Source organism: Etheostoma spectabile, unplaced genomic scaffold (genome assembly GCF_008692095.1).
Source record: "Etheostoma spectabile isolate EspeVRDwgs_2016 unplaced genomic scaffold, UIUC_Espe_1.0 scaffold48, whole genome shotgun sequence".
NCBI classification, from domain to species: domain Eukaryota; kingdom Metazoa; phylum Chordata; class Actinopteri; order Perciformes; family Percidae; genus Etheostoma; species Etheostoma spectabile.
Genome location: NW_022605618.1, coordinates 434,531 through 444,530, shown reverse-complemented (window position 1 = coordinate 444,530; position 10,000 = coordinate 434,531). Strand labels below are relative to the sequence as shown.

Genomic DNA, 10,000 nt, shown 5'->3' with positions numbered 1-10,000 from the left:
TGTCTATTTACAGAGGGCATTTAAATGTATGTCTGATCAACTGCCAATTTAGGGGACATCGCCCACCCTAGGAGGCTAACCATTCCCTCGTTTTCCTTTGACACTTGTTCAAGAGTACCTTTTCTTTTTTTACTTCTAAACTTTTACTTCTTCTTTTTAGTTACATTATCATTGTTACTATAATCGCCACAGTTCATCATACCAACTGCTATAATTATTATGAATCATATTTCTCCATATCTGTATCAGTGTCTCTATGTCCCAACCGGCAGTGACAGATGCTGTCCACAAAAAGACTGGGTCTGTCCGAGGTTTCCATCTTAAAGGAAGTTTTTCCTCACCCCTCAAGGTTTCTACCTAAAAGGAAGCTTTACTTGCCACAGTTGCACTAAATGCTTGCTCCTGGGGGAATTGTTGGGTCTTTGTAAATTATAGAATGTGGTCTAGACCTATTCCATCTGTAAATTGTCTTAAGATAATTTGTTATGATTTGATACTATGAATAAAATTGAATTGAATCTTCTAGACCCCTGCACCGCTTAAAATGTCAAGCCCACCCCACCCATGATATGACGGTCAGTCGACAATAGGCATGACTTGACGATTCTGATTTGCCTTTGTAAATTCTTAGTCACGGACACCACTAGACATCTGTCATTGATTCAGTCATCTCCATGCATTGTAAGAGGGGTAGTGAGAAAATAAATGTGGGGATTAGCTGATCCTGCTTTCGATTTCAATGTTGAAATCGAAAACACTTTTTTGATTGATTATCATGACAACCCTACTGTTGCAAAAGTGATGCGATGCAAATCTCCATGGATAATTATTAACCTGTTGTAACCTTGGGTTAAAGTGACAGACAAAACACTAAAGAAATAAAGGATAGCTCAAACATAAAAGATAAATATTGGCCAAAATGATAACGTGGACACACTTTTACTAGCATCCAGCTGTGAAAGGGATTGATGTTAGTTGGTGGCATTAGTGTTTATACCAACATCCCTCATTCATTCTTTAAGAGCTCAAGTCCAATTAGAGTACTAATATTTGGAGGGCGTGTTTAACTGTTGCAGAAAGCCCTGCAGAGCAGCTGACTGTCAATGTGTGTGTGTGTGTGTGTGTGTTTGCGTGTCTTAAAAGGATCAAAAGGCTATCAGTGGGTCTCCAACATTAATTCCTTAAGACAAAGACCACAACAGTTTGACTAGTTGAGCTTAGCACTGAGCAAAAACTTTTGTACTGCTTGGTAACCATGGTAATTAGGGTTACAAAAAAGGTTACTACTACAGTTACCAACAACATTTCATAAGTCAATGTTCCTATCCTATGTTGAGGAAAGGAGAAGTGTATTACACCTGCATCCTAACTTATTAAAATCTTAAATAAAAACTCCTAACTCATAAAGCCTGTTTTTTCTGCTTAGTTTGGGACTCTCACAACAGACTACTGGAGGGCACCAGCACTGGCCAGCTATGTGACACATGCCACTACATCAATGCTGAGAGAAAAAATGACAACCTTGCCGGTGGATGCTGTGGAGACGTACAGTACGTTCCGCGCCCCAGAAAGCTGCACCCTTGTACCTGCCGTGCAGATGTGCAAGAGCCTCCGTTCTGAGCAATGCACGCAACATTGTGGCTGCATGTGTTCACGACAATGCACGCAACACTGTGGCTGCCGAACTCATATAAGTCCACAGGAGTGGAATGCGTGAAGTCTCAGCCTGGGACCTGGACTCATCCCATAACTAGGACTAATTACGGGTTAACGAGGGTCAGCTATGGTTCAGAAGAAAAAAATCTTAATTAGCATCCCTAGTTTCATTGTATTTTTTTGTATGTTTCAATGTGAAAAACAACAGTTACACAGTTGTTTAGCTCGCCAAGATGAGAATGCATAGCATCAGTTGCTAGGTAACAGAAATAAAAGTTGATAACTGATGTTGGATTGAGTATTTAGGATTTCCTAACCTAAGATAAGATAGGATTACTAAAGTTAGTTCTTATAACTTAAGACAGAAAGGTCTGTAATACGGACGCTGGTCTACACTGGCATTGTAGTGAAAGTTCTGCTATGCACTCACAACTAGGGATGAGCAAGTACAGCATTATCTGTATCTGTTTACCACATGAATTATCTGTATCCGGATCCGTACTCGGACTGGGCGTGGCCTAAACCGGAAGTGGTCAGATTTAACCAGGAAGTGGGTCGGGTTCTCTTGAAATGTGCGGGGCTTCAACCGGTATGTTATTTAAGCATGCAATTGATATGAGTTGATCAAAAATTGTTATTTGTATTGCTGATTTGAAACTATTTACAGACGCATCGAGCTTCAGATCAATGGTGTTGTCATGGTAACAAACAAACTATATACAGAACGTTTTGCAACAATGAATAACAACCTGCGGTTGCAATTATGAAGTAAATGTATGAACAAAAGTTTTCATATCAATATAACTTTCTTTTTTTAACTTTTAATTTCTTTATGTCAGAGTGATTTTTTTTGTTTTTGTTTCTTTTTGTTTTTTTGTTTTTGGTTCTTTTTTTTTTTTTATTCCCACCCAGGATGTGTGGTGTGGTGTGTGTGTGGTGTGTGAGTAAGAGAGGCACAGAGGAGAGAGAGAGAAAAAGAGAGGGGGGCGGGGGGGCAGCTGACAGTTTAAAAAAAAAAAATCTCCGATGGCAGAGACGCAAGGGAGTTGCATTTAAACAAGCAGCATGTCTGAAACCCACGTCCACCAGAAATCTATGGTTACATGTAAGGACTACAAACCCCAGTTCACAGAAATCTACTGGTTACTATGTAAGGACTACAAACCCACGTTCACCAGAAATCTACTGGTTACTATGTAAGGACTACAAAACCCCACGTTCACCAGAAATCTACTGATTACTATGTAAGGAATACAAACCCAATTCACCAGAAATCTACTGTTACTATGTAAGGACTACAAACCGAATAGTTAAAAACAAACCTGAAGCTGAAGAAACCCTAAACGTTAACGGAACAGATTCGCAGACCGATTGACTGACGACGGAGCGGGGAAGAGAGAGAGAGAGAGAGAGAAGAGAGAGCGCATTTTCTCATGTTCTGTGTGTGTGTGATAGAGCCGAGGTGTTTGTAGGGGGGGGGGGGACGACGCTGTGATATCACAGAACGCTGCGCGGCCAGTTGAGGAGTTTTATTCAATCAGAGCACGGATATTGACTCATATTACTCGTATAATACTTGTACTCGGCAAAAGTGCTTTATCCGTACCGGATACTCGTTTCAGCCAGATACTCGGCTCATCCCTACTCACAACGTTCATTTTCTTCCATAAGCAGGAGCCTTAAAGTCCTGAAGCCTAAAATGATGCTCTGGGTCGCAGTTATGTAAAGTATCAGCTGTTACATTGCCTGTGTAGACAAATAAAAAAAGAAGTTTATCTGTTCTGTCAGGCACGTGTGAGACAGTTGACTGAAAAGCGTGTCTAAAACATGTCTATTGTAAGGTCTAGCACCCAACAAAATTCAGTTAAATTAAATTAAATTGTTTGGTACATTAAATGGTGAAAGGTTACCGTGCAGGGAAGTCCGTCATGAAGAGTTCTGGGACCAGCTCCTGGAGGGGGACTGGCTGCTCAGGGTGCTGAGGACAGATGATATACTCTTTCTCCACTGCAGCCAGCACACAGTCCTCCATGTTAAAGTAACAAACTCCTGCAGCTGGTCCTCCTCCTCGGTCAGCTCCTCCACGCGCTCCTTTGTCTCCGACCTGGCAGGCCAGGCTGGCTAGGAGCTCGGACGGCTTCTGTTGGCCCAGTAAGGCGCAGAGGGGACAGGGCGCGTACTGCTCTATGAGGAGACTCCCATCACTCTCACTGGCTGTCAAAGCTACAAGAGAGGACAAATAGATAAAAGACATGTACATGATGTGTTGTTTATGGGAGAGCTGAAAACTGGACAGATCGGTAAACAGGGTCAGGCCACTTTAATGTGAGTAAGTGACGGAAGCAATCCTTAATTTCAAATCACTATGTGTATAACATAGTGATTTGAAATTAATATTGGTATATGTATTCCAATATTGTGAATCCAGATCCTGTAGCTTCAAGCATGTTGCTGATGGGGCAGCGAGAAGAAGGTGGCGAGTGGCGACATAGCCAAATGATGACAGGCTACTTGTATGCCGTTTATAAAGCTAGGTTTAGGTTTTCCACGGTGTTTCAGACGCGGGGTGCGCAAGCTATAAAATGACATCCCCAAGGCTGTCGTTTCTAGAGAGCACATGTGCTTTCAGTTCAACATTGTTGGCTGGGAACTCTGGCCGAGCAGCTTCACCTCTACAAACATCTGTAGGATTCTTCATGTACAGACCACAGGGATTTAAAGAGCCTAAAATAGGTGGTCAGAGAGAGAGAGAAACATTTTGCTGGAGTGTGTGGAAAAAGATGAGAGATTGTTTTGTCAAAGCAAAAAAACAGTCTCATGGAAAGAGTGTTCTTAGCAGCTGTGTTAGGGGCAGACAGTCATTTGGATTTGGAGATAAACGACAGCCACGTTAATAATTAGAGTAGATAAATGTAAATGTGTACTTGCTTATTCACAGATTATTTTGTGTGTTTGCGCCCTGGTGGTTTGTAAAATACTGCAAAGAACAATGCGTTGAGCATCAAAGTGTCTGTGCATGCTCGTGGTGCACGCGTCAGCTGGGCTCATGTTTAACCAGAGTCTGCACCAAGTTGAACTTTAGACTCTTTGGTAGTCCATCTGAACAATATCAAGATATTGTTTAGATGTACAGACGGTCTGGCCTCTCTCCATTGACAAGTGGGTACTCCAGTGGGTACTTGAAGTTTAAAACTATTAACTAATCACTAAGGTTTGGTTGTGACGTATATGTCACGTGCATGTGCAACAAGAGGGGAGACCGAAAAGGCTTATATTTAGCATCGCTAGCGTTAGCCTCACAGCATTAGCCAGCCAACTCACCACTAACGGCAAGAGCTGGAAAATCAAACTTTTCCCGAACTCCGTGGGGAAGAGGGCCACAACATTATGGCCACCAACAAAACTAAGCCAAGATTGTTCTTGCTCGGCATTTAACTTCTGGATTTGTCAGCTTTGCCACAACAGAACGAATGGCTTTGCTTGCATCTTTCTCCGACCGCCAATATGGAAATAGAACTAAAATTAGCACACAACTTCAACTTCATAATTCTCCGCCACTCCCTCTGTTTGCTGATTGGACTGCCAACTTTTTTTGAGAAAACTCAAGACTGTACCGCGAACCCAGACAGAAAATTGAGCGGAAGTACTGTACGTAGGAGGGCGGAGCCAGGCTAGTTTAGATGGACTCCCAAGTAGTAAATTACGCCTCAAACTGTTGATGGACAATTAGGTATACCACATATTATACAACAATTCTTTAACAGCATCTGTGTCTATAAAGATAACGAACAGTGAATTATTCTAAGTTCAGATTTTCTTTAACCTGCTCACTTAAGTAATGTTGCTTTGGGGTGATGAGATATGTATCTAATATAACCACTGTGAGCTTTAAATATAAGAAAAGAAGTTAAGATGTCTGGCTACCCCCATATTTCACTGGTTACTCTAGCATAGAAACAAAAGTTTTTCTGTCTGTGCAGTCTCTCTATTACAGGGCAGAGCATTTTTGAAACTTTAATAGTTGTTCCAAGATACCTGATTTTGGAAAAGATACTAATATAACACTGCCTTTTGGCAAACTATTATTTCTTCATTTAATAAACGCTTCAAACTTTTCAGCTCAGACAAACGGCTATACAAACTTTTAAATCATCAATTTGAATACAGAATGGTATTAGCAAAACTTTGAATAAATCAGGACGAAGACTAAGAATCTGAGAAAGTATTGAGTGCTGAAAATCACTCAAAGCACTCAACAGCTGGGTCATTGTGTCCACATAAACAGAGAGCACTGACCAGGGAACCACTGCTCAATCAGAGAGTTGACATTGTCTGTGATGAAGGCCATGGCAGAGAAATCTCTCACATCTGACTGGCAGATGATCTTTATGCCTCCACTCTTCTTCCTCTTCCAGTTGACATCTGATGACTCCACGCTGCGGAGAGACAAACAAATGTCACCGCCTCATTTAACTGGAAGTCTGATCTGCCACCTCACGTTCCACAAAGTACACACCAGCTTATGTGGAGCAACAGGAACATTTGAGGCAGTTCAAAATTCATTTTCTCATCCCTTTTATTAGTTGCGTTTATTTTAGATTTTTTTGAATACTGCAGATTTTAGTCAGTCAGTGTTTTGTGTGTCTCGTTTTCTACATTAAGTTTCATAGTAATTTAAAGATTGAGGAAAACTGATAGATAGAGAACCTGGTGTATGGAGCCTGGTCAGCACTCAAGAAGACATGGGAAAGGGATCTGAATATTACACTGGATGAGGAGTAGTGGGACAGGATCCATAGGAATATTAAAACTGTCACAAGATGTGAGGGTGCGCGTCATTCAGGTCAAGATTATCTATTGTATCTATTGGACTCGCTCCACATTGTTTAAAATTGGTCTGAAAGACACACCAACTTGTTGGAAATGTAAAACAGAGGACGGCCATTTACTTCAAGTTCCATGGTCCTGTGATAAGGTCCAGGAATTTTGGACCGGGATATATGATAACCTGTGTCTGATTGCAGGGACCCAGGTTCCATTTAGCCCAAGATAATTTGTTCTAGGGGATGGGTGTTGTGAGCTGTATGTTCTGTGTCCTGTAATAAAATAAAATAAAATCTGTTAATCTTCAAAAAAGAAATGGGAGATAATATGAACTCCTGGAGCACAATATCCTCTGTCTATATTAAAAAGAGAAATTGAGACCTGAAACTGAAAATGTAAAACTTGGAATTATAAGCAATGAAATTAAAATACTGCAGCTTGAAAATATAGGTAAATACGTATATTGCACATGGGCAGAATTAGCTCCCACCTGCTATTTGGTTTTTGACTCGTCTGTTTATCCCCATTCAAAACTGGCTCCTTTCTGAGGCTTTGAATCTAACTGAAGCTCCACACCCTAACTTTCTCACACTCTTTATTTCCTCACTAGCATTTGTCTCATTTGATTATTGCTCTGACCTGAGGTAACCTCCATCAAAAGTGACTAGAAGCCCCTCCTTCCAGTATATGGTCTGGCTGCGTCGGACTCTGAAGGTGCTGCAACGGTTCCTCTGCTGGGTTCCAGCAAAGCTGTAGATCACAGAGTTCCTGCTGCGCTGGCTCCTGGTGTTTCTTTTGGGCTCAAATGACTGCACAAAGACAACATTTAAAGCCACAGATGTAAAAAGCTGAAGGTGTGTAACTGAAGGTGAAAGATGAGAATTTGCTGGTTTCAGTACCTGCAGGTCCATCTCTCTGAGGCTAATGAGCATCCTGGCAATGAAGCGCTCCCAAAATCCTGCAGGAACAAAGCTCATCTGGACAAGGCGCTGCAGGGTGTTGTTAGTCTGCTGACGGAACCCGTAGATGTCCATAGCTGGCTTGGAGGGAAGGAGGTGGGGCAGCAGATAGCTACACCGAAAGTTAAGAAAACGTGAAGACCACATTTAAAACTAGAAAATGTTTCAAGAAACTTTAGGTTTGTTAGCTGCTTGTCGCTAGTGACAAGATTTCTTCGTTCTTAGCGGGTTGCCTTGTCATTAGCTACTACTTAGCATTTTTAAAAGGTCCTATATTGTAAAGTGAGATTTCCATGTCCTTTTTGTTTATAAAGCAGGCTGAGGTGCTCAATCAGGTCAAAACTCAATCCACAGAGAATTGCACACAGCACGTATTCAGAAACTGTGTAGTTCATCCAGTTCTTGCAGTAGGAGTATTTGCCCTTGCTGGAGGTTTTACCAGAAATCTCATCACGATTATATAATTATACTATGCAAAGATAACAAATGTTGTTACAGCATCATTACATTCCCTGGCAGTACTCCGAGGATGCAGCTACAGAAGACCCCGAAACGCTGACCACTCAGAGCAAACTGGTCTTTGTTAGGAGGAGGTCTTAAAGAGACTAAAATGGAGCATTGAAGCATGAAGTGTTTTGTTGAACATTAAAGCGTTGTTCGTTGTTCTAGCAGAAACCAAAAATACAAGACGGAACCTGAATGTGAGCATGATATGGGATCTTTAAGCGGTTGCTTATGTCTTGCTTTAGGGTGTTACTGGGTGCGTGCTGAGTTGTGCATTTCTTGTTAGGTGCTAAGAGGTTGCTATGACTTTACTGGCAGTTGCTAGGGTTTTAGCAGGTGTTTGTTAGGGCATCATGATGTGGTTACTAGGCAGTTGTAATGGTGGTTAAGGTAGTTGCCTGGGTAGTTTTGGGTTTTACTAGAACGTTTTAGTTTTTATTTAGGTTCAGTTTACAAAAACTTTTAGTTTACTTTAATAACCCTGGATAAGACCTTTGCTGTCTTTGGTTTCTGCTCGAATAGTAATGTGTGGATTCTGTACAGGGAATCACCATATGTATAAGACGTGTATAAATTTGTAGAAAAAAAAACAATATTTTACCTGTTGTTGGCCACAGGAAGAGCAATCTCAAACTTGGTAAGAAACTGGAAATACTGTTCTTCTGTCTCCTCGGTGAACCCTGTTCCTACCAACAGCATCTGCACAACAGACATCATCATAGATTGCACCGAAGTCAACAAACAATTCCAAAAGTCTGCCCCCCGACCATTGAAATGATTTAAATCAAAGGTAAACGGAAGAGGAGCTGTGCATGAAAACCTCATAACAATTAAAACCACAAGTGCAATAGTGCAAAAGAATAGGAGAATTAAATGTGGAGTCTTAAACATCAGATCTCTCTCTTCTAAATGTGTACTAGTAAATGAATTAATATCAGATTCTAATACTGATTAATTCTGTCCTACTGAAACCTGGCTGGGTGATGGAGAATATGTTAGTCTAAATGAATCCACCCCCCCAGTCATATTAATACTCACATTCCTCGAGGCACAGGCCGAGGAGGTGGAGTTGCAGCCATCTTCGATTCTAGTCTACTAATCAGCTCTAACCCTAAACTGAATTATAACTCATTTGAAAGTCTTGTTCTTAGTCTTTCCCACCCAAGTTGGAAATCACTGCAACCAGTTCTATTTGTTCTAGTGTACAGAATACCTGGTCCGTATTTTGAATTCTTATCTGAATTTGCAGAGTTTTTGTCAAACTTAGTGCTAAAAACGGACAAAGTTCTTATTGTAGGGGATTTTAATATTCATGTGGACGATGAGAATGATAGCCTTAGTACTGTGTTTATCTCTCTTTTAGATTCTATTGGCTTCTCTCAAAGTGTTCATAAACCGACACATCGTTTTAACCACACCCTCAATCTTGTTCTGGTATATGGTGTTGAAATCGAACATTTAATAGTGTTCCCAAAGAATCCCTTTTTATCTGACCACTTTTTGATTACTTTTGAGTTTATACTGCTGAACTACACGCCATTAGGCAAAACCTTGTAGGCACTGTAGCCAGGCTGACGAAAGGCCACAGATCTAATGAGCCAAGTATTCCCATAGCTCTTAGTAGTAACGACTTTATGAGACTAACTATTAGAAGCAAAATTCATCAAGACCTGCCTTTAACTGGCACTGACTTATCTCTCAACTAGGCTACTTAAAGAAGTTTTACCCTTAGTCAACACTTCTCTACTAGATATAACCAATCTGTCTTTATTAACAGGCTATGTACCACAGCGTTTTAAAGTAGCTGTAATTAAACCTCTTCCGAAAAAGAAGATTCTTGAGAAAGCAGTCGCCAAACAGCTGTGTGACTTTCTGCATAACAACAGCTCATTTGAGGATTTTCAGTCAGGATTTAGAGTTCATCATAGTACAGAGACAGCACTTGTGAAAATTACTAATGACCTCCTAATTGCATCAGACAAAGGACTTATCGCTGTACTGGTGTTATTAAATCTTAGTGTTGCATTTGATACCATTGACCATCAAATCTTATTACA

The 10,000-nt window shown here is 40.8% G+C and overlaps 1 protein-coding gene and 1 long non-coding RNA gene across 5 annotated transcripts in view; one reads left to right on the top strand and one right to left on the bottom strand.

Moving 5' to 3' along the window:
• Positions 1-6,175, top strand: part of LOC116686782 (uncharacterized) — an 18,208-nt gene extending 12,033 nt beyond the window's left edge. Inside the window, exon 3 of the long non-coding RNA XR_004331357.1 lies at positions 6,166-6,175. This is a non-coding gene — a long non-coding RNA (uncharacterized LOC116686782). The remainder of the gene's footprint in view (positions 1-6,165) is intronic.
• Positions 1-10,000, bottom strand: part of lrrk1 (leucine-rich repeat kinase 1) — a 199,978-nt gene that overhangs the window by 36,208 nt on the left and 153,770 nt on the right. For all 4 annotated transcript variants that reach the window (XM_032511829.1, XM_032511830.1, XM_032511832.1 and 1 more), the window contains 5 exons: positions 8,545-8,642; positions 7,380-7,551; positions 7,120-7,289; positions 5,953-6,092; positions 3,567-3,879 (listed from right to left, as the gene is read on the bottom strand). In XM_032511829.1, coding sequence (XP_032367720.1) covers positions 3,567-3,879; positions 5,953-6,092; positions 7,120-7,289; positions 7,380-7,551; positions 8,545-8,642 — 893 coding nt within the window. The remainder of the gene's footprint in view (positions 1-3,566; positions 3,880-5,952; positions 6,093-7,119; positions 7,290-7,379; positions 7,552-8,544; positions 8,643-10,000) is intronic.